At 41.2% G+C, this 27969-nt stretch overlaps 2 protein-coding genes and 2 non-coding genes across 4 annotated transcripts; 3 read left to right on the plus strand and 1 right to left on the minus strand.

Moving 5' to 3' along the window:
- Positions 1-650: 650 nt before the first annotated feature.
- Mrpl51 (mitochondrial ribosomal protein L51) lies at positions 651-2350 on the minus strand. The gene is made up of 3 exons (XM_076854043.1): positions 1555-2350; positions 1357-1470; positions 651-982 (listed from the first exon to the last, which is right to left on the minus strand). Exons 1-3 carry the CDS (start codon positions 1628-1630, stop codon positions 786-788), a joined length of 387 nt encoding a protein of 128 aa, XP_076710158.1. The 5' UTR covers positions 1631-2350; the 3' UTR covers positions 651-785.
- Ncapd2 (non-SMC condensin I complex subunit D2) lies at positions 1837-27637 on the plus strand. The gene is made up of 32 exons (XM_076854044.1): positions 1837-2699; positions 3432-3580; positions 7716-7791; positions 8066-8124; positions 8606-8787; positions 9039-9181; positions 11243-11370; positions 11442-11565; positions 11747-11894; positions 13782-13979; positions 14517-14651; positions 14747-14834; positions 14933-15113; positions 17107-17231; positions 17991-18227; positions 18532-18706; positions 18990-19074; positions 20904-21037; positions 21344-21476; positions 21571-21655; positions 21733-21894; positions 22101-22273; positions 23353-23464; positions 23761-23884; positions 23962-24117; positions 24471-24648; positions 24734-24828; positions 25388-25468; positions 25614-25797; positions 26714-26840; positions 26920-27075; positions 27295-27637. The coding sequence occupies exons 2-32, from the start codon at positions 3454-3456 to the stop codon at positions 27378-27380; spliced, it is 4197 nt and encodes a 1398-aa protein (XP_076710159.1). The 5' UTR covers positions 1837-2699; positions 3432-3453; the 3' UTR covers positions 27381-27637.
- On the plus strand, positions 3635-3736 carry LOC143398658 (U6 spliceosomal RNA). Its single transcript, XR_013091275.1, has one exon. It is a non-coding gene; the product is annotated as a U6 spliceosomal RNA (small nuclear RNA).
- On the plus strand, positions 8204-8529 carry LOC143398764 (small nucleolar RNA U85). Its single transcript, XR_013091354.1, has one exon. It is a non-coding gene; the product is annotated as a small nucleolar RNA U85 (small nucleolar RNA).
- Positions 27638-27969: the final 332 nt, after the last annotated feature.

Consider the following 27969-nt stretch of genomic DNA (forward strand, 5'->3'; position numbering starts at 1 on the left):
CCCAGGGATGCTTAACCACTGAGCCACATCCCCAGCTCCTATTTATTTGTGTTTTGAGACAGGGTCTCACTAAATTGCTTAGAGCCTCACTAACTTGCTAAGGCTGGCTTTGAACCTGTGCTTCTCCTGCTTCAGTCTCCCGAGTCACTGGGATTACAGGCTTGTGCTACCATGCTATGCTCAAATTTTCTTTTTTAAAGGCCACAGTTATAGATTGTAAGGGTAAGTAGTGAAGTGCAAACCTAAGACCCTATACCACAAGGACAAGCCAGCCATGATGGCACACACCCATAATTGCAACCATCTGGGAGACAAAAGCAGGAGAATCCTAAATTCAAGTTCAGCCTTGGCAACCTGGCAAGACCGTTCAACAATAAAAAGGGCTGGGGAGGGCTGGGGTTGTGGCTCAACAGTAGAACACTCGCCTAGCATGTGCAGGGCACTGGGTTCAATCCTCAGCACCACATAAAAATAAATAAAATAAAGGTATTGTGTCCAACTACAACTAAATAAAAAAGGGTGGGGTTGGGATATAGCTCACTTATAGAGCAGTGCCCCCAGTTTGTTCCCAGTACCACCAAAAAAAAAAAAAAAAAATTTAGGGACATACTTTATAGTTTACATGAAGAAGAAAATAAACTATGTGGAAATCAGATTCCAAAGAAGCCACATTTTATTATTACAGAGAGAAAACAAAATCCTTTCCTCATAAGGAAAAGTTCTGTTCCCCTTCTTCAGAGTGCTAGAGATGGATGTGCCTCTTCCACAGTTCCCAGCTTTCAGATCTACCGATACTTCCCATGTCGGTTAAAGTGCTTATAGAGATAGCTGATACGTTTGTTAAGGTTGTGCAAGTCATCAAAGAACATTCTATTTCCAACCATTTTCTTCTTCCGGATACAACGCTGCAATTCGTTCCCCTTCCAGCCTCGAAGCCATATGGGGCCCTTGATTAGTTGTTTGGGGTGCTTTTCAAAGTTCCCTGTGTAATGTGAAAGAACATATTAGTACCAAGACAATAGAACCAGGCCTAGACCAGATAAGCCTTCAACCCAAAGTTGCATCTTCTTGAGCAGCACCTTTAAACAAGACACATTATGGTACAGCATCAAGAGCACAGACTTTGCAGTCAGAATGCTGGGGGTTCAAATTTTTTTACTAGCTTTAAAAAAATTACTTAACCTTGCAGTTCCTCAGTTTTCTCACCTGTAAAACGGAAAGATTATGAAGATTAAGTGTATTAATTCATGTAGGGCACTCAGAAAAGTATGAAAATAGTCATTCTCTACACAGGTGAAAAAGACAGTAGTTACTGTGTAGTAGCCCTTCTGAAATTCGTACCACGTAAATTCTTACCCAGGATCCCGATGTTGTCATATACTCCGAACAAGGCCCTCTTCTCGTTCCACCGATCAACCACTTTGGGGGGCGGGAGGGTGAGCCTTATACGGATGGTCAATCGCGGAACACCTTAAGATGGGGAAGAAAAGGAATGAATCTGAGCTGCCTATTAAAAAGCAGTTCTCCAAGCATCTTTCTACATTAGCTACTTACCCATAGAGAAGCTTCTGCATGCGTAGGGCATCCAGCCCCACAAGCTTCGACATGCCGAAGAGAGAACCCCTGCCATTACTCTAGACTGTCTCTCAACGGCATACCAAAAAGGTCCCAGTATGAGGGCCAGACGTGACCTCAAAAGAGATGTGTCTCCACTGGCCTCACACACGTACCTAGCAGGAGGCGGCCATCTTGGCCCTTACCCAGGCAGCTTTGGGTGCAGTCCCCGCCTCTCCCAATCACACAAGCCCCACCCTCCGAGTTCGGGCCGACAGAGGCCTGGACAACCCACCCAGCCTAGTACTTCCGGCCTATCCACCGGAAATTTTGGAGCGCTACAGCCAAGGGATGTTATGGTTCGCTCTGTAGAGCTTCCGAAAATTGAAATTGCAAGAAAATTCACCCATTCCCGTTTCTTTCAGCGTCCTTCAACCGTGAAGGAGATGAAGGATCAGAACCTGGAACCCAGAGCTTTGGGAGTATTAAAAGACCGAGCCCTTTTCTCTGTGCATCATAACAGTCTTGGGCTGTAGCTGTATACTACCCTCATTTTACAGCAGAAATTTGAGGCTCAGTGACTTGCTGGACATCACATAGCGGAGGAATGGCAGAAACTTGAATTAGAGCCCAAGGCTTCTAACTCGCAACTCGGATTTGCCTCTCATCCTGGGAGTGACTGAGTGGGTCCCTATTCCAAAGGCTGTATCACTGTCCGTCAAGGAATGCGACATCTCTGGCAGGCGATCCTAGAGCCTCCTCCCAACAACCGAGCCGAAGGGGACCGTGTACAGCAGGAGGAAGCCTCACCGCGCGCAGGGCGTGGAACCTGGGTCTAAGCCCACCCTCTCTGTGGATGTTGCAGGCACGCGCTCAGGGAACTGCTTTGTGATTGGCCGCCGCTCCAGCGAGCGTCGTGATTGGCCCCCTTGCAGCCGTTGGTATTTGAACTCGATCTTGGCGGCTTTGCCCGCGCGGCTTGGGGCTCAAAGGCGGGTCTTTGTCTCAGCCTGCTGTGGATTGGTCGGGTTCTCCGCCAACTTGAAAACTGACTTTCTGATTGGTGCGTTTTCTGTACTAGTGTTTTCTTCCTGCCATTTCAACTCAACTACCCGAATCCGAGGAGTCGCGTGTAAGGTTCACAGGTGAGATGAGGAATTATGTGGGGTTGAGAAAATCAGCTACAGGGCGCGGTATAACGCAGTCTTTAACAATATGCAATAGGCAGGGAGGTATAGTAGACATATCCTTGGGGTGCGATGTGGTGGAAACTGTGACAGATCCAGTCTGTGTGTAGTTTGTGCAAATCGCATAACCTTAATTTCCCAATCTGTACAGTAAATTGTATTATCATGCCCTCTGTGGGATTGCCATTAGGAGAGTAAAATCGTGTATAATTTATTCGGATAGTCTAACAAAGCCTGATATAAATAAAAATGTTACTGCAGATTCTTATATTCTGAAACCTCTAACCATGGTCGGCCACTGTTCTAGTCTCTGATGGACATTGTCTTATACTTAAGGAACTTTGCACATCAAAATGGAAGTATAATGCTCACTTTATGCATTAGTATGCCACTTTGCAATTCCTTAAACACTTCTATATCCTTTGGTTTATTTCCTCCTCAGAGCAACCTTGAGATGTAATCAGAAATTAGTAACCTCCGGTTTACAGATGAGACAGACGGGATTAAGTGAGGTGACCAAGTGTTAGAGTCATGATAAGAATTAGATTCTAGTTCAGGGTTCATCTTACATCCTAATGTTATAAGCTGGTTGTAAAACTAAAGAATATTTTATGTTGGAGATGGGGAAATAACTGAAACAAATGAAAAGTCAGGTCTTAGTCCCTGATGTTTTTGCTGTTTGGTTTCTAGCCTTGTTAGCCAGTGGAAGAATATGTCTCCCCAACTGTATGAATTCCATCTGCCTTTATCTCCTGAGGAGTTGTTGAAAAGTGGAGGTGTGAATCACTATGTTGTGCAAGAGGTACTGCCCATCAGAAATTTGCCATCCCAGCTTAGAGGTAAGACTTCACAGCTGTCATTGTACCCAGCACTTCATAACAATCATCCCATGCCTGCTTAGGCAGCACATATACTAAAATTGAAACGATACAAAAAAGACTAGCTGGCCCTTGCATAAGGATGACGTGCAAATTTCTGAAGCATTCCATATTTCAAAACAAAAACTATTTCATGAGTAATTACATTGTACTGAGCTCTATCCCCAGCCCCTTTTATTTTTTATTTGGAGCTAGGGTCTCACTCACTTGCTTAGAGCCTACTAAGTTGCTGAGGCTGGCTTCAAACTTGGAATCCTCCTGCCTCAGCCTCCCAAGTCACTGAGATTACAGGAGTGTAACATAGTGCCCAGCTACATAAACTATTTTTTTTCATATAAGTAGGAATACACTCTAAAATTACAAAAGTACAGTACAGTAAACACATATGCCATCTTGCCCAGCTACAGTAAACTATTTTTTTAATATAAGTAGGAATACATTCTAAAATAACAAAAGTATAGTAAACACATAAACCAGTAGCATAGTCATTTATTATCAAGTATTGTATATAATTGTATTTGTTGTATTTTACATGTACTGTACATGTGCAGTACAATAAGCATGTTCACACCAACATAACCACAAACATTTGAATAATGCCTTGGGTAACAATATTACAGTGACTACAGCACCATTAGGGGACTTATAGGACCACCATGACATATATATGTTATCTGTCATTGGCTGAAATGTTGTATGCTGATTGTATGTATGGTGTAGTTGCCTATAGAAACCTATAAATGACCAAAAATAACTTGTGTTTTGCCAAGAAGACCCCATAACATCACCGTACCTCTTGAAATTGCTTTATGTCAGGTTGCTTTGGAGAGGTACATTGAATAAAGACTTTGGAGCCAGACTGCCCAGATTTGAAGCTGACCTTGGGCATGTTACTTAATTTTCTCTATGCCTCTGCTTCCTCATCTATAAAGACAGGGATAATAATCTGCTTCCTTTATTGTCTGCTAAACAGAAAGGATAGGTTAATGCAGCAGCTTGATAATATGACAACCATGATTCAAATGCCAAGCGGAGATAGGCTAGAATCATTCTGAATTACCTGAAGATCTTGAAACACATATTTTCAGATTGAATAGCTCTCAGTAGGCCTTTTTATCCGCATTTCTAGTAAGCTCCCTGATCATGATGCTAACGCTGCTGAATTAAAGACCACGTTTAAAAAATATATTTTTATTAGTCGATGATGAAATTTTTTATTTTATTTATTTGTATGTGGTGCTGAGAATTGAACCCAGTGCCTCACATATGTTAGGCAAGCGCTCTACCACTGAACCACAATCCCAGCCCAATACCACATTTTGAGGAGCAAGACCCTAGCATAACCTATACCATTTCTCATCTGATCTTTTTTTCCAGCTTACTCCATTCCACCTATATTGGCATTTTCCAATTTCTGGGCTTTCGAATTAGTTTTTCTCTGCTTGGAATGCCCTTCCTAAGGGTCTACATAAATCATCTCCTTATTTCCTTAAAGTCTCTGCTCAAATGTCCTTTATCAGCCGGGCGTAATGGTGCACACCTATAATCCCAGCGGCTCTGGAGGCTGAGGCAAGAGGGTCATAAGTTCAAAGCCAGCAACTCAGTGAGACCCTATCTCTAAATAAAATACAAAACAGAGCTAGAAATGTGGCTCAGTGGTTGAGTGCCCCTGAGTTCAATCCCCAGTACTAAAAAAAAAAAAAAGTCATCTATCACCAAGCCTTCTGTAATCATTTAATATAAATTATCTGCCTGTACTCTGGCATACCCTATCTCATTTTATGTTTTCTCCTTGGTCCTTATAACTATTTGACATATTCCACATTTTCTTATTTATTACTTATTGAGATTCCTTGAGAGAAAGAACTCTTGTTATTTTGTCTAGTTGTTTACTGTTATAACCCTAAGTGCTTAACAATGCCTGACAAATAATGTATCAGTTAATATTTGCTCAATTAATTAAATGATTTGATCTTTGGTATTTATAATAGAAGTCATGTTTAGATTCTAAACACCAAAATCATAATAGCCGTACGATTTTTCTAAAATTGACTCTCAGCTAGGTGTGGTGGTACATACCTATAGTGCTAGGTACCTGGGAGATTGAGGTGGGAGGAATACCCATATGTTTCATGAGTTTGAGACCAGCTTAGGAAACATAATGATACCTCTTCTTAAAAGGGGGGGGGGCACTGAGGATATAGCTCAGTTTGTAGAGTGCTTGCCTTGTATGCATAAAGCCCTAGGTTCAATCCCCAGCAACACATTAAAAAAAAAAAAGAAAGAAAGAAAGAAAAGAAATTCTTAGCTAGTGATAGAGTACTTGCCTAGTATATGTAAGGCCCTGGGTTCAATTGTGAGCCCTACAAAAGTCATGCTAAAATAACCCTTAAAAAGAATGACCATTCATTTAAAAATATATACATATACATGCACTATAATAACTCAAGAATAATTTGCTATAGTGTACAGCTGTATATACCCACACAATATAGACAGAATGGTCTATCTATGGACACTGTTGATGTTAACTACCCATCAGTCATTCTCCACACTCCACTTTGTTCCTTGTTGGTTAAATGATGATTTTCAAGATTTAGAGAGGCTCCTAGATAGTAATCTTGATCGGTTTTACCAATCTTGAGTAATTCTGTTTCCATCACTAGTAATTAGAAAAACAAGCACATGATACAATTTTGACTAAGTCTGTTGGGAAGCTTCTGATAAAGTTTTAAAAGAATAAAAAGTATAAGACAGAAAAAAAATTTTATTCTACTTCTGGACATCAGATCAAGGGAGAGATGCTAATAAAGATATAGATTTGGGCTGGGGTTGTGGTTCAAGCCGTAGCGCGCTCACCTGGCATGCGTGCGGCCCGGGTTCAATCCTCAGCACCAATACAAACAAAGATGTTGTGTTTGCCGATAACTAAAAATAAATTTTAAAATTCTCTCTCTCTCTCTCTCTCTCTTAAAAAAAAAAAAGATATAGATTTGGGGTTGGGGTTGTGGCTCAGTGGTAGAGTGCTTGCCTAGCATGTATGAGGCCCTGGGTTCTATCCTTAGCACCACATAAAAATAAATAAAATAAAGATTATTATGTCCAAATACGACTAAAAATAAATATTTAAATATATATGTATATGTATATAGAGTAAGATTGTATATATACATATATAGATATAGAGAGAGATAGATTTGTATGTACAGGCCAGGCATAGTGGTGCGTTCCTGTAATCCCACTGGCTCAGGAAGCTGAAGCAGGAGGATTGTGAGTTCAAAGCCAGGCTCAGCAGAAGCAAGGTGCTAAGCAATTCAGTGAGACCCTGTCTCTAAATAAAATATAAAATAGGGCTAGGGACCTGGCTCAGTGTTTGAGTGCCCCCGAGTTCAATCCCTGGTACCCCCGCAAAAAAAAATAAATTTATGTACATATACAGTCACATTGCATTTAATCATGAGATTGGGGTGAGTATAGATGGTGAAGAGAAGCAATTTTGTCATTGAACATCATTGAATATACTTACACATACAAAGATGGCTGCTATATCACTAGGTGATATAATCTTATGGGACCACTGTCATATATGCAGTCCATGGTTGACTGAAACATCATTATTTGGTACATGTCAAATGCTTATTAAATTGTAAAGGGAACTATAACTTTACAGGGAAGAAATGTGGCAAATGATACCAAGTGATCAAAGTTATATCACCAGTAATAAGACATTGCCATCATGTTCCTTTTCTTTTTTGTGGTGCTTGGGGATTGACCTCAGGGGCTTATGCATTGTAGACAAGCACTTGACCACTAAGCCTTTTCCCTAGTCTGCCATCAGGTATCTTTTGATAAAACAAACGAGAAGGACCCAGACCTTCCTTTTGTGATTGACTTGTCAAAAATGTATAACTTCAGTATAATCATGAGGAAACATCAAGCAAAATAACTGGGCAACACCTTTTTTAAAAAACGTCAAGATCATGAAAGAGGAAAATTGGGAAAGACTAAGGAGACATGTCAACTAAAGGCATTGTGGATAGAATTTACCAAAGAGGCCTCTCCCCTCCACATTGATCAATTTCTTTCATCTTTATAGTATTTCAGTCTGCTTTTCGAGCTCAAGGGCCCCTTGCTATGCTGGAACACTTCGATACTATCTACAGCATTTTACAGTAAGTAAAATTCCCTGCTAATACTTTTAAAAAATCTGGTAGCTATTTGCCCTAATTTTGCATGTTCATTCTGAAAGTCCAAATTGTAGGTTCACTGATAAATGGGTCTGGATGCTGATATCTCTACTAATAAGCATCTCTGCCCAGCTCACCATCATATTTATTATAGTTGAGCAATTTCATGTTTTTTTCAAGCATTAGATTCCTTAAGTTAGATCTGATCTGTTAGAATGGCTTTGCAGGTTCTCACCCCCACACTTTCTTTCCCTCATAGTCACTTTCGAAGTATAGATCCTGGCCTCAAAGAAGATACTCTGGAATTCCTGATAAAAGGTGTTTATGGGTCAGGGGGTAGGGGATGGAAGGTTTGTTGTTATTTGTTTGTGTGTTTATTGTTTCCTATATTTTATCAGCCACATGATGATATCAAGGCTGTTGTGATTCAGTTGGTTTGGCTAAGCCTGGGAACCTTTGACCTATTATGGTCTGTAATCTTGGTGGGTGATACAGAGTTATGTGCATTCACTGTAAGGGCAGACCAACAAGAACTTTCTCCTACTTTTGAACTACCTCTTTTTAATAGGGGTGATTCTTCCAGTTGCCAGAGAGAAATTGTGGTAACTGGAGTGAGGGTAGAAACAGGGCATGTTTGAGATATCAGGGTCAGGGGTTTCAATGGACTTAGCTATGTTTTGACCACTGAGAGATGAAACACAGATCTTTGGTAATCTGATGGCTACAGTGATGGGTATTTTGAAGTTGGGATAGATGAAGAAAGTAAATGAAACCAACTCCCATATTCTGCCTCTCACAGTGGTAAACCACCACTCCCAGGAGCTTCCAGCCATTCTGGATGATGCAACTTTGAGTGTATCAGATAGAAGCGCCCATCTAAATGTGCTCAAAATGAACTGCTATGCTTTGATACGCCTTTTGGAATCCTTTGAGACCATGGCCAGCCAGACAAGTCTTATGGATCTGGATCAATGTGGGAAGGTAATTTGGAGTTTCTGTCTTACTTAAAATGGGAGATGGGGAACTTGATGGGAAAGAAGGGAATCCTATGATTCTGCAAATGCCTTCTGTCCTTCTGTATGTTTAAGAAGAAGTACTCAAAAGTGCCATAATGTCTTTCCTGATAAGTAGTTCTTCTACACTTTGCTTCTATATTACCTTCTACTTTGTCTTTATACTGGATGGTTTAGGTACACAAACTGGCAGATCTTGACCATATTTGTTTCTTTTAGGGTAAGAAAGCCCGAACCAAAGCAGCTCATGGCTTTGACTGGGAAGAAGAAAGACAACCAATTCTTCAGCTTTTAACACAGCTACTCCAATTGGACATTCGTCACCTATGGAACCACTCAATAATTGAAGAGGAATTTGTCAGGTGGGTAGTTTTTGGCTATCAATAATACCAAGCTGTGAGGAATAGGATTCTACTGTTAGATGTTCCTTTGAAATACTTCATTTCATACTTCCATTCTATCTATAATACATAAAAATATAATCATAATATGGAGTTGTTAAGAAGGAGATAATAGGGCTGGGGATATAGCAGTTTGTAGAGTGCTTACCTGGCATGCACAAGGCCATGGGTTCAATCCCCAGCACCACAAAAAAAAAAAAAAAAGAATAATAAGAAGAAGGAGATAATAAATTTTAGAAGTGATGTGAATTTCTCTAATGCCCATTGCCAGCATTATTATAATAGACACTGAAAACAAAGTTTTTGCCCTTCTGGAATTTATATTATAGACTAGAAGACAATTAACACATATATTATTCCTATGGTTTATTATTATGGAGCAAAATAGAGGTAGGGGATACGAAGTTGACAGAAAGGAGTTGTGATTTTAAAATCAGCTGTTCAAACAAGACCTTTTTGCTGGGCACGGTAGTGCATGCCTGTAATCCCAGTAGCTCAGGAGGCTAAGGCAGGAGGAACATGAGTTCAAAGCCAGCCTCAGCAACTTAGCAAAGCCCTAAGCAACTTATCAAGACCCTGTCTCAAAAATAAATAAATAAATAAAACAGGGGCTGGGGATGTGACTTAGTGGTTAAGAGCTCCTGGTTTCACTCTCTGGGTTAAAAAAAAAAAAAAAAAAAAAAATGGCTCTTTGAGGTAATAACATTTGAGCAAAGAGCCAGAAGACATGAATGAGAGCTATGAGAATATCTGGAGGAATAGCAAGGGCAAGAAAAAGGAACAGTAAGTACTGAGACCCTGAGGAGAAAATGCATCCAGCATGTGTGAGTAATAGCAAGAAGGCCTGAAAGACAGCAGCTGAGAGAAGGTGGAAGGGGTAGGCTGTGACACAGTGAGAAGCCAAACTACAGATCCTTATAGGCTATCATGATGACTTTGAACTTTCTCAGAGTGAGATGCTACCAGTCTCAAGCAGGGCAGTGAGGTGATCTGACTCACATTTTTTCACAGTCATCCTGGTTGTTGTATTGAAACAGACCATAGGGGAAAAGGGGGAAGTAAGAAATCATTTATGAGGTTATTCGAGTCACTCGAGCAGGATCATGGAGTTTCATTGGAGATGAAAAGAACTGGTTGGATTCTGTACTTTTTTCTTAAGGTAGAGCTTATAGGATTTGCTTACAGTTTGGGCATGAGGTATAAGGGGAAGGGTACAGCCAAAGATAACTCTCCCAGACTCTTTGCCTGAGCATATGGAAGAATAGGGTTGCCGGTTAACTGGTGTAAAAAAGGCTTGTTTTGGAGAGGAAATCAGAAGTTCTGTTCGTAATATACAAAATTTGAGGTGCTTATTAGACATGTTAGTAAAGTTGTCACATTCAGCTATTATACAAATCTGGAGTTCAATACAGAGGTCTGAGCTAAAGGTACACATTTGGGAAAATAGTGGTATTTAAATCCTTGAAACTAAGTGAAGTCACTAAATCAATAAGTGTAACAAAAAAGAGCAGAAATCCAAGGACTCCTTAGGGCGCTTTCAATGCTTAAGGACATAATCCAGTTACGCTTACCATTAAGAGGGTAAAATGAAGAGAAACCAAAGAAATAGAGAAAGTAAACTGTCCCAGAAGCCAAATGAAATATATGTTCCATGGAAAAATAAGTGATCACTGTATCAAGTGTAAAGTAAAGTAAGGTTTGTTTTGATAAGGATTGAATTGGCCATTATATTTGACAATGAGAAGTCATCAGTGACTTTGTCCTATCTCTTATGTGTATATCTTTTTTCCATGGTAACTGGTTGAAAGTCACTAATCTTGGAAGAAAGAATACCTATTTGGAGTTAAAAGAGCAAATCAAATTGGTATGGAAGGTGACAGAAAGAAAGAACAAACAAACAAACAAACCAACCCTAGAAGTCCTTAACTTTGGGGGCAATAGGGATAAAATGAATGAGGCAGGGCCCTCAATATGTTTGACTCCAGAAGCTGATCTCATCATTTCCATCTCTTCTTTTCTTAGTTTGGTTACTGGCTGTTGCTACCGCCTTTTAGAGAATCCCACCATTAGTCATCAAAAGAACCGTCCCACCCGGGAAGCCATAACACAACTGCTTGGAGTAGCCTTGACACGTTATAACCATATGCTCAGTAAGTTCTCCTCCATTTTGCCCTAACTTTGTCATTTTGCCCATAATTTCTCATGATTGGTACTTCCACAGGTGCCACTGTGAAGATTATACAGATGCTGCAGCATTTCGAACACCTGGCACCTGTACTGGTGGCAGCTGTGAGTCTGTGGGCAACTGATTATGGAATGAAGAGCATAGTGGGAGAGATTGTAAGGTGATTCTTTCTTCTCAAAAGTTTCTAATTCTTTTTTTCTTTTGGGAGGGGATAAAGAAAGGTGAAATATATTCTCTGGGCAAAAAAAGATTCTTTCAGGTATTAGATACTAGTCTTATCTTCCCTTACTGGGAACTGAGTAATTGAGCAATCTAGCCTTGGCTGTTTTTTCCTTGTATAGAGAGATTGGACAGAAGTGTCCCCAGGAGCTAAGTCGGGACCCTTTAGGGGCAAAGGGCTTTGCAGCCTTCCTGACAGAACTTGCAGAACGGGTCCCAGCTATTCTGATGTCCAGCATGTGCATTTTGCTAGACCATCTGGATGGAGAGGTATGTGGTCCACTGGAGATCTCTGAGATTTTTCTAGGGGTTTTAAGTCTATTGTTAAAAGGTAGTTCTCTTCCCCCCTCCCCTTCTTCTTTTTCTTTTCTTTAAACGTGATTCTGAAGGTTTAAACCCAAGGCTTTTCACATGCTAAGCATATACTCTATGACTGAGCTACACCCCCAGCCCAAAATATTGTTTCTTGACTGGTATGGTCGACGGCTTAAGTCTAGTGAGAATGACTCAGATTTAATTCTGAGACCCATCCATTCCTCAGGATGAAGGCACTTCTTATCTTTTGGCTTGATTTGCTTTCTTTAAAAAAATGAGCTTTCTCAAATAAACCCATATTTCTTACATCTCTCTCTCATCCTTGGATGCTAAACTGGCTGCTTCCCAAACTGATGTTGGGCATGACTAGGTGAATGTCAAGGACAAATATAATCCAGTTATCATCAAATTTACTTTAATTTCTTGTAAAAGATTCTATCCTGGCCATGTGTGGTGATACACACCTGTAATTGTAATCCTAGCTACTTGGGAGGATGATACAGCAGGATTACAAATTTGAGGCCAACCTGGGCAATTCAGCAAGACCTTGTCTCAAAATAAAAAAAAGGCTGGAGATGTAGTTCAGTGGTAGAGTGCCCCTGGGTTTAATCCCCAGTACTGGGTATAAGAGAGGAGAGGAATCTATTCTGTTGCTCATGGCCTGGAAAAATTCCCAAACCCTATTTTTACCACATTCTATAATAGACTTGTTTGACACCAGAGCTGATTTCTGCTTTCCTGGGTCTCTCTGTCAGTAAAATGTGAGATGGAAGGAAGAGGGTGATTATTTGTTAAGGATCGAAGGCTTTGAGACCTCAGATGAAAGACAGTAACAAATGCTTTTCAAATGTATGTAGGTGGGTAGATACGATTTCACATTTAACTAGGTTAAATGCTCAATTAGGTTGAGCATCCCTAATCCAAAATCTGAATTACTCTAAAATTTGAAACTTTTTGAGCACCAACATGATACAACAAGTGGGAAATTCCACTTATTTTCATGTACACAATTATTTGAAATATTGTATAAGATTACCTTCAGTGTGTGTGTGTAGGTATATGTGAAACACAGATGAATTTCATGTTTAGACTTGGGTTCCATCCCAAGTTACCTCATTATGAATATCAGATAGTTAAAAAAAGGCGGGGGGGCGGGGCTGGGGATGTGGCTCAAGCGGTAGCGCGCTCGCCTGGCATGCATGCGGCCCGGGTTCAGTCCTCAGCACCACATACAAACAAAGATGTTGTGTCCGCTGAAAACTGAAAAATAAATATTGAAATTCTGTCTCTCTTGGGGCTGGGGATGTGGCTCAAGCGGTAGCGCGCTCGCCTGGCATGCGTGCGGCCTGGGTTTGATCCTCAGCACCACATACAAACAAAGATGTAAAAATAATTAAAATTAATTAATATTAAATTAAAATTAAATATTAAAATTCTCTCTCTAAAAAAGAAAAAAAGAAATTCTCTCTCTTTCTCTTTAAGAAAAAAAAAAAATCTGAAACACTGCTGCCCAACCATTTCAGATAAGAGATATTTAAGCTTATATCACCATGCTTCCCTGGGTGAGCCTTATGGGACAAAATTGGTTTTGTCTCTTGTTTATTGTATTTCTACATTCTCCTCTGAGCAAACAAGTCCTCTTTGGGATTTAGCTTTTCCCCATAACTTTAGGAGTGAACACCTAGGCAGTTGACCAGAAAAGTCACAGCTCAGCACAAATAATCTTAACTTTGACTAAAGTCCTTGCTTCCCCTTTGTGCCTGGATGGGCCCACAAGTTTAGAGAGGGTGGAATTACTATGGAAATACAGAGGGCCATACCAACTTTATTTCTCCCTCCTAGAATTACATGATGCGCAATGCTGTGCTAGCAGCCATGGCAGAGATGATACTGCAGGTTCTGAATGGTGATCAACTGGAAAAAGCAGGCCGAGAAACCAGAGATCAGTTTTTGGATACCTTGCAAGCCCATGGCCATGATGTCAACTCTTTTGTACGGAGCCGTGTTTTACAACTCTTCACTCGAATTGTTCAGCAGAAAGTAAGCAATCTTCTATGTGATAAATATATATGATATTCCTCTATAGATAGGCCAAAGTAAAAAGGAATATCTGCCTCAAAGAAGAGTCTAGAATTTGGAATTTTATTACCAGTAATAAAATTCTTTCTCTACTAAGGACAAGGATGTCTGACTCTAGTTAAGACCGTAATGTGTCTTACTCACCACAGAGAAAACTGCTTACATATTTTATATCCCATGGGAAGTTTTCTTGAGAATTAGTGGATAGCTTAGGTTAGAGTATACTTTAAGATCATCTTGTCCGGGCACAGTGGCGCACACCTGTAATCCCAACAGCTTGGGAGGCTAAGGCAGGAGGATTGCAAGTTCAAAGTCAGCCTCAGTAACGGTGAGGCACTAAGGAACTCAGAGAGACCCTGTCTCTAAATAAAATACAAAATAGGGCTGGGGATGTGGCTCAGTGGTTGAGTGCCCCTGAGTTCAATCCCCAGTACCCTAAAAAAGATCAGAATTGATGATGTGGGATGTGAGCTGATCCTTCTCTTCTCACCCACCTAGGCCCTTCCTCTGACACGTTTCCAGGCAGTGGTGGTCTTAGCAGTGGGACGTCTGGCAGACAAGTCAGTGCTAGTATGTAAAAATGCCATCCAGCTGCTGGCCAGCTTTTTAGCCAATAATCCCTTTTCCTGCAAGGTAAGTAGACTTGGTCCATTCAAAAGAGAAGGAATGAAATGAAAACGGACAAAATTATGTCACTTAGTGACTTGATACTCCCTTTACCTTGATAGCTTAGTGATACTGACCTTGCTGGACCACTACAGAAGGAGATGCAGAAATTACAAGAGATGAGAGCCCAGAGGCAAACTGCCACTGCTTGTGAGTAATTACTGTGTGAAGAAGAGTTCTCACCCCATACAGCCTTCTTCTGTGGTCAGAAACTCCCTTGAAAGAGACTAAGTGAAATTCTCATTCAGCTGCAGCAGTAGACCCAGAGGAGGAGTGGGAAGCCATGCTGCCAGAATTGAAGTCTACCCTTCAGCAGCTTCTAAAGCTTCCCCAGGAAAAGGAAGAGATTCCTAAGCAAATTGCTCATACAGAGACCACAGAAGGGGTGAAAGGACGCATCTATCAACTACTTGCCAAAGCTAGTTACAAGTATGTTAAAGAATGAGATTTCCAATGATCTGTTTGGGTTTAAAGTTAATCTCTGAAAAAATTAAAACAAATCCTCATCAATTTGAAGAATGTCTAAAAGTACAGCTTTAATTGTATAATCTTATATAAATTGCTTAACTCGGTTTTGTTATCTCTAAAATAAGAAATTGAGTAGATCATATGATCTCTAATGACTTTCTTTTTTTATTAATATCATTGTGTTTTTAAAGTATTTTTTTAGTTGTAGATGAACACAATACCTTTATTTTATTTTATATGTGGTGCTGAAGATTGAACCCAGTGCCTCATGTGTGCTGGGCAAGCACTCGACTGCTGAGCTACAACCTCAGCCCTCTAATGACTTTCTAATTCTAAATATCAAATTTGCTTAAAATTATTTTAGTAATCAACCTAGTCTGAATCTCTTAGAGAAAAGATTTCTCTCAGTGTTTTGGTGATTCTAGAATTTCGGAGCAGCTTAGAAATAAAAGCCAATATGTATTCTTAAATTTCCACTGCACGTTGATTATTTAATTCTTTCTTAATTAGGCTATTCCAAAAAAAAAGGGTGACTAGTTTGGCCTCTAACATCTCTATCTCTATTTTACAGAAGCTGTAGTTTTATAACTGCTTCTGTCATCCTCTAAGTACTCTAGTATTTTCTCCTATCAATCAGGTTTCTTCTCATGTTGCTAATGTCACTCCCCACACCCTTCAGAAATCCTTAGCAGGAGATGCTGGGTCAAATTCCTAATTGACATTTTAGCCTAACAACCAACAATTTTTCCTCTCTGCTTTTTATACAGTCTGCTTTAAAATTTTTTTAAATATATTTTTTACTTGTAGATAGACAACAATACTTTTATTTTATTTATTTTTATGTGGTGCTGAGGATTGAACCCAGTGCCTCACACAAGCGCTGTACCACTGAGCTACAACCCCAGCCCTGTCCTTTTTTTTTTTTTAAGGTTCCAGGGATTGAACTTGGGGGCTCTCAACCACTGAGCCACATCCCCAGCCCTATTTTTTGTTTACAGACAGGATCTCACTGAATTGCTTAGGGCCTCGCTTTTGCTGAGGCTGGCTTTGAACTCTCCTCCTGCCTCAGCCTCTCAAGCCACTGGAATTATAGGCATGCTCCATCAAGCCTGTCTACCCATTTTACAAATACAGAAATAGAGCTGGGGTTGTAGCTCAGTAGAGTGCTTGCCTAGCACGTGCAAGGCCCTGGATTTGATCCTCAGCACCACATATAAAAATAAATAAATAAAGATAATGTGTCAAACTACAACTAAAAAATAAATATTAAAAAAAAAATACAGAAATAGAGATCGGTTAGGTGACTTTTGATCATCACACACAGCTAGTAAATAGCAAAGTGAGTCTAACTCTTCAGAATACTAATCCAGAGTAGTTTTTCTTCCAGTTACAAATTTAAACATATATTAGAACAAAACTTTTTTTTTTTTCCTGGTGGCTTGAACTCAAGGGTGATTAACCACTGAGCCACATCCCCAGCCACATCCACAGCCCCACATCTGACTTTTTGTTTATTTATCTTTTTTGAGACAGGGTATCACTAGGTTCTTACAGCCTTGCTAAGTTTTGCTGAGGCTGGCTTTGAACCTGTGATCCTTCTGCCTCAGCTTCCTGAGCAGCTGGGATTACAGGTGTTGGTCACCACTGCTGGCTAGAACAAAAATTTTTTAAATGGCTTTTTTTTTTAAATCCCTGGGTAGGCACAAATTAAATTACTTTTTTAAAAACCTTTTTTTTTTTTTTTTTTCCTAGCAGAAATCTAATTTGTAAAAAATTAGGCAAGGGCTAATAATGTTGCTCAATGGTGAAACATGTGCTTAATCTGAGATGTATTCCTTTTCTTTGGGGTACTAGGCCCGGGGGCTTGATGGAAACATGAGGTAGGCTTCCTTACAAAAGACCATAGCAACACTCTTTTGGGTGATGAACTGGTGACGGGTTTGTGTTCTTTCAGGCAGGCCATCATTCTTGCTCAAGAAGCCACAGGCCACTTCCAGGAGTCTGAACTCTTCAGTTATGCAGACCCAGAGGAGTCAGAGGAGACCAGGTTTCTAAATCTCTTAGGAGTTATCTTCAAAGGTTATCCTTTTTCTTCTTCATTCAACAAACAAACAATCCAACTAGTATGTATTGAGCATTTACTTTATGACAGATACTGTCCTGGCTAACAGAATCTGGTGCCTAAAAGAGGCTAGAGGGGAGTTGGCAAGGCTTCTGCTCTGGAATGGGAATAGCCTTGTTTCAGGGTGACTATCCAGGAATCTTTTTTTGAGAAATGAACCACCAAAATATCTTAGGGTTTTTTTTTTAATTGTTTTGTTTTTTTAAAAAAAAATTATTTTAGCTGTAGATAGACAAGAATACCTTTATTTAACTTATTTATTTATATATGGTGCTGAAGATCGAACTTGGTATCTCACATATGCTAGGCAAGTGCTCCACCACTAAGCTATAGCCCCAGCCCCATAGAATAGGTTTTATTTATTTATTTTAAATAGTTGAGACAAGTTATTTATTCATTTTTTCGGGGGGGGTGGTATACCAGGGTTTGAACTCAGGGGCACTCAGCCACTGAGCCATATATCTCCAGTCCTATTAGAAAGAGGGTCTCATGAGTTGCTTAGCGCCTCACCATTGCTGAGGCTGGCTTTGAACTCATAATCCTCCTGTCTTAGCCTCCCAAACCACTGGAATTACAGGCGTATACCACTGCGCCCAGCTTAGAATAGGTTTTAATTTCATCCCTTCAAATTGTGGGGAAAAAAATCCAGGAATGGTGATAGCTGTTGGATTCCCCATATTCCCTTAAAAACTGTCCTGTACTTCTCTAACTTCTAGGCCCAGTAGCTTCCACAAAGAACAATTCCCAGGGGTCTGATAAGAATGTGGTTCTAGGACAGACTAACTGTAAAGACACTCCCAGTGTATCAGAACCTATGAGATCTGAGCAGAATGATGAGTTGGTGAAGCAGGAGATGCTGGTACAATATCTGCAGGATGCTTACAGCTTTTCCAGGAAGATTACAGAGGCCATTGGTATCATCAGCAAGATGATGTATGAAAACACGACTACAGGTAGGCCAGGGTCTCATACAGAAAGGACTGCCTCTTCGAATTGGAAAACTTGTCCCATTTATATTTTATTGAATTCTCCCTGCTCCTTTAAATGACAACTCTTCTTTCCTTCCATTTGCTTTGTACAGCTTATATATCTTAATATATATAGAATTTTGTGATAAAGCATTATAAGAGACGTTGACATTCTCCAGGAAAATGAGGAAGATCTCCACTTGGATGTTACTATGTTAAGAAGAGGTTTTTCTGTATATTGGAGGAGTTTTGTCAAGTAGATGGGTGACATTTGTATCTGTCCTTTCAGTGGTACAGGAGATAATAGAATTCTTTGTGATGGTATTCCAATTTGGGGTACCCCAGGCCCTGTTTGGGGTACGCCGCATGCTGCCACTCATCTGGTCTAAGGAGCCTGGTGTCCGGGAAGCTGTACTTAATGCCTACCGCCAAATCTACCTCAAACCCAAAGGGGATTCTACCAGGTACATGGACTTCTTTTGTCTTTCTGAGGTTACCTTCTCACAGGATTTTTCTAGTCTGCTAAAGTTAGAGGGCCATCCTTCCCCCACAGGAGTTTCAAAACCATACGCAGATTTTTTTTTTGCAAGTTTAGTAGATTTATAATAGAGTTCAGGTAGAGCTGGGTTTCCAGTGAAGCCTATCCTAAACAATTATTTGACAATATGATGGGAAAACTCTAATAACCTATCTGCCAAGTTCAACTCACTAGTCTTTCAATGACACCAATCTCTGCTGTTCCCACAGAGCCAAGGCCCAGGCTTTGATTCAGAATCTCTCTTTGTTGCTAGTGGATGCCTCCGTTGGGACCATTCAATGTCTTGAGGAAATTGTAAGTCATCTCACTTTCTCTCTCTTTACTCATTCAACAAATACTAGCAAATATGTGTTCAGCAGTTTACTTGGCCCATAAAGAAGTGTAAGATTATTAACTTTGACATTTCCAACTGTAAAAGAAACAGTAATCTAGTTGATAGTCAAAAAAACAAAACATTGGGCTGGGGATGTGGCTCAAGCGGTAGTGCACTCGCCTGGCATGCGTGCAGCCCGGGTTCAATCCTCAGCACCACATACAAACAAAGATGTTGTGTCCGCCAAAAACTGGAAAATAAATATTAAAAAAGTTCTCTCTCTTCTCTCTCTCTCTCTCTTAAAAAAAAAAAAAAAACACAAAACATTTTTAGAATAATGCAGCAAGTTGATAATTGTTATGATAAGTGGCAATGATTAAAATAGCAGGTAATGATTAAAATAGCAATAATAATAAAATAACAACACTTAAATGATATTTCATGCTCCACAACTCTGAAAGGAAGTTTTCTTTGTTTTTTAAAATGAGAAATCTGTGAGTCTTAGTAGGAGGTTAAGGAACTTGACTAGTTACAGCTAGTTAGTGACAGGCTATGAGAACTCCAGAAAACATACTTAACTTCTGTGCTGTTCATGGATTCACATGGAACTTGGAAAAAATCAGTGCTGATGTATCACTTTAACAAGTGTAGTTTTGAAGGCATGAGGAATATGGAGTGGGAATGAGAGCTGTTTGTGGTAGAATGGTCAAGGGAAGCTGTGAAAAGGTAGTAGGACTTAAGTTAGGTCTTGAAAGAGAAATAAAATATAAAGAGTTAGAGACTAAAGGGAAAGCATGTCGTCAGATAGAAACCCAAGGAGACAAGCTGTGTTGTAGAATAAGGAATATTGTATTCTGGCTCAAAATTTTCTAGAACAGAAGGTAAAATTGGGAATGTAGTTTGAAACTAAATTGTGAAGGTCCTGAATACCTTTCAAAGTCTAGGACTTCATGTTAGGCAAGGACCCCAGCATTTTAATGAGGCAAACCTCCTATGAAATATTTGCATTGTGGAAACAAACAGTGAAGGTAGTACTGACCTCTAGCTTCCACTGGGAGCAGCACTGCTGCCTGTTATATTTTTCTCTTCCCTGGGAGCTACCCTGGTGGTGGCAAGTGGCCTGAGGTCTCCCAGGCTGATAAGTAGTCAGGAGCCTGTGTGGTAGGCAGAGTGCTGATTCAAAGTAATAAACAATAGAACTGTGACAGGAGGAGATAGATGTTTGGTGAGACTAACCCAGCAACCGCATACAAGGTAGTTGGAGAGGGGTTAGGTATAGTACAGGAAGGTTACTGGAGGCTACTATAGGTGTACAAGGGGTAAGACTCTGACCTGGAGAAATAGCTACAGAATTGGACATACCAGAAGACAAATATTAAAGGAAAGATAGGTAGGACTAATTCATAAAATTCGGTGACTGAAATTTTAAGTATGTGTAATTAAGAGAGAATTGGTACTATTGGCAAAATGAAGAGGCAGGAAAGAATGATAGCTTACATTTTTATACAGGCTGAGTTTGTGACAATAGCAAGAAAACCTTCTAGAAATCTCTAGAATGTAGTCAGAACTATGGATCCACATGGAACTTGGAAAAAAATCAGTGCTGATGTATCACTTTAACAAGTGTAGTTTTGAAGGCATGAGTATAGAAAATTGATACAGAAGCACCTATTTTACATATTGAGTATCCTTCTTCCTTTTCCATTCCAAAATATTGGTTTTACCCACTTAAGGTTCTCAGTCTGGTCTTCAGAGAAGTGGGCCAAAGGGATTTGTTTTTTGGCCTGAGCCTTCTTTCTTCTCTCCTCAGCTCTGTGAGTTTGTGCAGAAGGATGAGTTGAAACCTGCAGTGATCCAACTGCTATGGGAGCGGGCCACTGAGAAGGTCCCCTGCTCTGCTCTGGAGCGCTGTTCCTCTGTCATGCTTCTTGGCATGATGGCACGGTGAGGCCTAGCTCTAGTAAGCAGTAGGGTGGGAGAGAAAAGAAAGGTTCTAAGAAGGTTCCTTCTCCTTTGGTAGTAGCAATCAGACCCAGCTGAGCTCTGCTGGGAGTTGGCTACCTAAATCCTTCTGTCTAGTAAAAATAGATTCACTAGAACCAGAGGGATCCAAGGGGTCAGCCCTGTGTCAGCCTCACTAGTTCCAAGGCTCTGGAAACCCCATGCTGGGCGCTGGTGCCTACCTATTGGCATTGTTCCCCAGAGTCTTGTCCAAGACTACCTTTAACTTTTATGGCTTCCTTCCCCTAGAGGAAAACCAGAAATTGTGGGAAGCAACTTAGACACACTGGTGAGCATAGGGCTGGATGAGAAGTTCCCACAGGATTATAGGCTGGCCCAGCAGGTGTGCCTTACCATCGCGAACATTTCCGATAGGAGAAAGGTATGTGGAGTGGTTATGCTGTACTAAGGAAAAGTAGAGATCCTCTTTTACATCCTCTACACACACTTGCACTCTGTTTTCCTTGTTTCCACAGCCTTCTCTGGGCAAACGTCACCCTCCCTTCCGACTGCCTCGTGAACATAGGTTGTTTGAGCGACTTCAGGAGATGGTTACTAAAGGTGAGCTATCCAGAAGGGCTTTGGCAAAACTGGGAACCTTTGTCTACAGTGAACAGCTTGTCCCTTCTCTGATTTAGGCTTTACCCACCCAGACCCATTCTGGATCCCATTCAAAGAGGTAGCAGTAACCCTCACTTACCAACTGGCAGAGGGCCCTGAGGTGATCTGTGCCCAGATGTTGCAGGGCTGTGCAAAGCAGGCCCTAGAGAAGCTGGAGGAAAAGAGTCAGGAGGATCCCAGTAAGTGGGCAGAGATTTGCTGGGCCTTGGGGTGGGCAACCAGCTTCTGCTGTTTTCCCTACAGGGCCAAAAGCTACTGCTACCACCCCTTTCTACAACCTCTCAGTCCACAATGTCTCGTTTTTGTCCAAATTGAAGTTGAAACAATAAGTTTGATGGAATTTGTCCATATCTTTCTCCCTGCCTTTTCCTCTCCCTTCCTCCAGAGGAAATTGTCCCAATGCTCCCCACTTTTCTATTGATGAACCTGCTGTCACTGGCTGGGGATGTGGCCCTGCAGCAGTTGGTACATTTGGAACAGGCCGTGAGTGGAGAGCTCTGTAGGCGCCGAGTTCTTCGGGAAGAACAGGAACACAAATCCAAAGACCCCAAGGAGAAGGTAAGCAGAGCACCTAGGTGATGGGTTCCTGTCCCCAGCATTTCCAGAGTTATTTCATGACCTTGGGTCAGAACATTTCCTTCTGGGAATCTCTGCTTCTCCATTAAGTGAAGATTCTCTGCCTCTTTGTTGCTAATAACCTGGGAAAGATTAGTGTAAACAAAGGTTGAACAGTCTGTCCATGCACACCAGGAAGGAAGAATATTAGATAAATACAGACTACAGAGCTAGGCAACTCAGCATAAGATTTAGGCTCTACCTGAGGCAATGTTTGTTAGAACATCATGAACCCAACCCCCTGCCCATCAGCTTTCACTACTGGCCTAGCACATAGGAGGACCTCATGTCTTTTCCACTAAAGGCAGCTTTTTTTGCAAACAAATAAGACTGCCTTGGAACAGTCTGACCTTCTCTTTGACCTTGAACCATTGTTTGGCATGATCCATTTGTTTTCCATATACAAAAAACTACATCTTCTGTGAGAATTAATTAAGAAAAAGTATAGAAATCTGATCAATAGCTTAAAAACAAATTCAGAGGACCTAGTTTTTTTCTTATTTAAGAATTCTTGGAGCTGGGGTTGTGGCTCAAGTGGTAGAGTGCTCGCTTAGCACCTGTGAGGCACTATGTTTGATCCTCAGCACCACATAAAAATAAAATATTGTATCCATCTAAAACTAAAAAATAAACAAACAAACAAAGAAATAGGATATTTTCTCAGCCAGGCATGGTGGCGCAAGCCTGTAATCCCAGTCACTTAGGAGGCTAAGGCAGGAGGATCGTGAATTCAAAGCCAGCCTTAGCAGCTTAGGCAGTAAACAACTCAGCGAGACCCAGTCTTTAAAGAAAATACAAAAAATAGGGCTGGGGATGTGGTTCAGTGGTTAAGTGTCCCTGGGTTCAATCCCCAGTACAAAAAAAGAAAAGCTTTATCTTTACACACACAAACATTTGGCAATTCTATGAATGGTTTTGTAGACATCACCTTTCCTCAGATCTGTTCATGCAAAATGAAATGTTAACTATAATATGATGTCTTTGGTCACCCATGATCAGATCACCATGATTTTTCCCTTTAGAATTCAAGCTCTGAGACCACCATGGAGGAGGAACTGGGATTGGTGGGTGCCACCGCTGATGATACAGAGGCAGAGTTAATCCGTAGCATCTGTGAGATGGAACTGTTGGACGGTAAGAAAAATTGCGAGGTGATCTCCCCAATTAAGATAACCCATCCCTTGCCAGGCACTGTGCCACATGCCTGTAATCCCAGCAGCTCAGGAGGATGAGACAGGAGGATCACAAGTTGAAAGCCAGCCTCAGCAACAGCAAGGCGCTAAGCAATTCAGTGAGACCTGTCTTTAAATAAAATACAAAATAAGGCTGAGGATGTGGCTCAATGGTTGAGTGCCCTTGAGTTCAATCCCTAGTATCAAAAAAATAAATAAAAAATAACCCATCCCAAACATAGAGTATTCTTCCAACAGGCAAACAGATCCTGGCTGCCTTTGTTCCACTTTTGCTTAAAGTCTGCAACAACCCTGGTCTCTATGGCAACCCAGACCTTTCTGCAGCTGCTTCACTTGCTCTTGGCAAGTTCTGCATGATCAGGTAGGCCCTGAGTTAGCACTGCCTCAAAGATGATGGAGATGAGATGGCTTCTCTGATGTTCTTCTCCTTGCCACTAGCGCTACTTTCTGTGACTCCCAGCTTCGTCTTCTGTTCACCATGTTAGAAAAGTCTTCACTCCCCATTGTCCGGTCTAACCTCATGATTGCTACTGGGGATCTGGCCATCCGCTTTCCCAACTTGGTGGATCCTTGGACACCTCATCTATATGCTCGGTAAGAAATCTCTCTCCTTTGAGTAATCCCTGCTTGTTCCTGGAGTCTGATATGCTAGTGTGAGAGTCACTAAGACTGTATTTCCCTAGTCTTTGACATTACCTTCTACTTGATACTTAACTTGTACAGGCCCCTGGCTAAGTGTGACTCTAAGGGAATTGAAGCTTCAATGCAATGCCTTGGCTACAAGTTTTGCCTTTTGCCCTAACTACAGTTTTCAATTGTAGACAGCATTCTAACTGCTTCTAGCATGGCATTCTGAGGGTAATGGATCCCTGCTGAGAAGCTTTCCTACTGATTTTAGGGTATAGCTCAGAGGTCTGGGTCCCAATGACTTGAGATTTCATTCCTAGCCTCAGGGACCCAGCTCCACAAGTGCGGAAGACAGCAGGCCTGGTGATGACACACTTGATCTTAAAGGACATGGTGAAAGTGAAGGGGCAGGTGAGCGAGATGGCTGTGCTACTCATTGACCGTGAGCCTCAGATTGCTGCCTTGGCCAAGAACTTCTTCAATGAGCTTTCTCACAAGGTGAGAAGTGGAGAGGCAACTTGGGGCTGCAGAGGGAGTATGTAGGTTACCTCATCCCTTTAGCACGATTCTTTCTCCTCTATAGGGCAACGCCATCTATAATCTCCTTCCAGATATCATCAGCCGCCTGTCAGACCCTGAGGGTGGAGTGGAGGAAGAACCTTTCCACACCATCATGAAGTATTGTTCCATGGGCCTTGGAGCACATTTTTCACTAGCACATAGGCTTAGGAATCAGACATATTTAAATTTGAATTCCATTTCAGTTTTATTCATTCATTCATTTGGCAGCACTTGAGGATGAACCCATGGTCTCACATCCCTGGCCAGCCCTCAGCTACTGAGCTACACCTCTACCCTAGACCTGCTGCTTTTTAGTTGTATGACCTTCAGCAATAATTTGACTTCTATTTTCTCCTCCAAAAATTTCTCATAGTTCTTGAGAATACTGAATAATCTACTATTCTTAACATTGTGGAAGGCACACATTAGTACTCACAAATGACAACTTTTCTTGTTAATTTCTATTCCCAATAAAAATTCCTGGCGGGTGGGTTCTCTAAAGTCTGGGAGAGAACAAGAGGAACAGTGAGGCAATTAGAGGGCCATGACCAAGAACATTCTTCTATTGAGCAAAGACAGAGAAGTCTGGTGCTAGGTGAGGGTCCAGCATAGGTTTTAGAGGATGAGGTTGGAGGTGCTCTTGGCTGATCCCACATCCTCACTTCCCCTTCTGCAGGCAGCTTCTCTCCTACATCACCAAGGACAAGCAGACCGAGAGCTTGGTAGAGAAGCTATGTCAGCGGTTCCGCACAGCTCGGTACATTGCCTTTCCTGAAAGATCTTTGTTTTGACAACAGCCACATGGGGGAAAGAACTCCCCAGTGATATACCTGGGACCAAGGGAGACCTATGAAGGATAACCCTTTGTGAGCTATTGCTCACAAAGCCTTTCCCATCTGCAGAACTGAGCGACAGTACCGGGACCTGGCCTACTGCATGTCACAGCTTCCCATCACAGAGCGAGGCCTACGCAAGATGATGGACAATTTTGACTGCTTTGGAGATAAACTGTCAGATGAGTCCATCTTCGGAGCTCTTTTGTCCATTGTGGGCAAATTGCGGCGAGGGGCCAAGCCAGAGGGCAAGGTAAGCAGCACAGTTTAATAGGGGTTGCTCTCCCTAGGCAGTGTTCTGAGGCTCTTGTGTTCACACTATTGTATGACTTATCCCCAGCTTCACTATAACTGTTACCAAGGTGATTTGAGAATAGATTTTTTTTTTAAATTTTTGTTTTATTTTTTTGAAACTAGGGGTTGAATCCAAGGGCAATCTAGTACTGAGCTATATTCCCAATTATTTTTATTTTGACACACGGGCTTATTAATTTGCCCAGATTGGCCTCAAATTTGTGATCCTCCCGTCTCAGCCTCCCAAGTCATTGGGGTTAAGGATGTATTACCACAATAGGTTAAGATCCAATCTTTCTGTCTTCAATTCTTCTTTTTCTTTCTTTTCTTCTTTTTTATAATAGACTTTCTTTTTTAGAGTAGTTTTAAATTCAAAGCAAAACTGAACAATGAGTCAGAGTTCCCATATACCCATCTCCACACACACAACCTTTCCCCATTCTCAATTTTCTGCACCAGAGTGGTACATTTGTTACAATCTATATTGACATAAATGAGTGACATGATTGAATTAGTGACCACATTAACAGATCATCACCCAAAGTTCATAGTTTAGATTAGCAATACTAAATATAATGACACGTGCCCACTATTATATTAGAATAGTTTGCCCTGAACATTTCCTGTGTTCTATCTATTCCCTCTCCTCCCTCCCAATTCCTAGCAAGCACTGATCTTTTTATGTCCTCCATGGTTTTGCCTTTTCTAGAATGTCAAAAAGTTGGAGTCAAATAGCATGTAGCTTTTTAAAATTGACTTCTTTAGCTTCGCAGTAAAAATTTGCCATTCTTCCACATCTTTCATCACTCTGTCTTTTCAATCATAGAATAACAATGTCTCCAGACTTGCTGTTTATCTCCTTTTTTCCTTGCCAGGCTATAATAGATGAATTTGAGCAGAAGCTTCGGGCCTATCACACCAGAGGATCAGATGGAATAGAGGAGCTTGAGATTGGCCAAGGAGGTAGCCAGAGAGCCCCATCAGCCAGGAAACAATCTTCTGGTATGGGACACAGCCTCATAGTGGGAAGCCCACAAGCAGCAGTTACCTTTTTTTTTAATCACATGTCCTTGTCTTTTAGTCCCTAGGAAGCAGCGCTTGGCCTCTGCCTCCTCGGACAGTGACTTTGTAACACCCAAGCCTCGGCGAACTACTTGCCAACTTCCGAAAACTCAGCAGCGCACTTCGAAAAAGAAACCCAAGGTTGTCTTTTCAAGCGATGAGTCCAGTGAGGAAGGTATGATGCTCCATCTTGGATGGCTACTTTTGATGGGATCCCTGTTGTAGGGCACAACTGGGTATAGATTCTCTTTGCCCCACTGCCCCATGATGTCTGCCTCTCTGCAGTTTGGCTTTCTCTACAGTGTGGTGTGGAGCTGTCATATTCGTTCTCTGAGATCTATTTTTCACCATCTTTGTGATTCAGCTCTTTTTATTCCTCCAATCCTTTGAATAGAGCTTTCAGCAGAGATGACAGAAGATGAGACACCCAAGAAAACAACCCCCCTCCGCAGAGCATCCACCCTCAGGCACAGATCCTAAGAAGTCAAATTACCTGTTTTCATCCCTGCTGTGCAGGGTATCCTCTGGGATGATCCCGAATTCCAGATCTCTTATCTCTGTATAGTATTGTTTGCCTGTCACCTTGGTTTTTTTAATACATAAATGATCTTTAAAATTCAAGGCATTTCTCTAAACTAGTCTGCCTGAATTGGGTTGAGCTGCTTTCACTTTGCAATAGATGTTTGCCAGCCTCCTTGTTTTCTAATGAATAAATGCTTTTACATACTTTTTAGACATTTCTGTCTTAAACTTGTCTTTGTTTTTTTTTTTTTTTTTAAGTTGGACACAATACTTTTATTTTATTTATTTATTTTTATGTGGTGCCGAGAATCGATCCCAGGGCTTCACATGGGCTAGGTGAGCACTCTATACCGCTGAGCCACAACCCCAGCCCTTGTCTTTGTTTCATTTTTCACATTAACCCAGATTCAGGTAATCTGGTGCTGGTCTCCAAATCTCTGATGAGCTTCATGCTCCCCTTCACCAGTTTCACCTGCACAAGTGACAAGATGGCCCCACTGTGGAGAATTATGCAGTTTCTAGGCTCTAAATCAGTGCTTCTCAGCAT

The sequence above is a fragment of the Callospermophilus lateralis genome, chromosome 4 (genome assembly GCF_048772815.1).
Source record: "Callospermophilus lateralis isolate mCalLat2 chromosome 4, mCalLat2.hap1, whole genome shotgun sequence".
Taxonomy (NCBI): domain Eukaryota; kingdom Metazoa; phylum Chordata; class Mammalia; order Rodentia; family Sciuridae; genus Callospermophilus; species Callospermophilus lateralis.

Coding starts and splice junctions, on each gene's coding strand:
- Ncapd2 (XM_076854044.1), top strand. CDS start 3,454: ATGTCTCCCCAACTGTATGAATTCCATCTGCCTTTATCTCCTGAGGAG. Junction 14,835..14,932: donor GAGGCAAACTGCCACTGCTT/GTGAGTAATTAC, acceptor ATTCTCATTCAG/CTGCAGCAGTAGACCCAGAG. Junction 18,228..18,531: donor GTATGAAAACACGACTACAG/GTAGGCCAGGGT, acceptor CTGTCCTTTCAG/TGGTACAGGAGATAATAGAA.
- Mrpl51 (XM_076854043.1), bottom strand. CDS start 1,630: ATGGCAGGGGTTCTCTCTTCGGCATGTCGAAGCTTGTGGGGCTGGATG. Junction 1,471..1,554: donor ATGCAGAAGCTTCTCTATGG/GTAAGTAGCTAA, acceptor CCCCATCTTAAG/GTGTTCCGCGATTGACCATC. Junction 983..1,356: donor TGACAACATCGGGATCCTGG/GTAAGAATTTAC, acceptor CACATTACACAG/GGAACTTTGAAAAGCACCCC.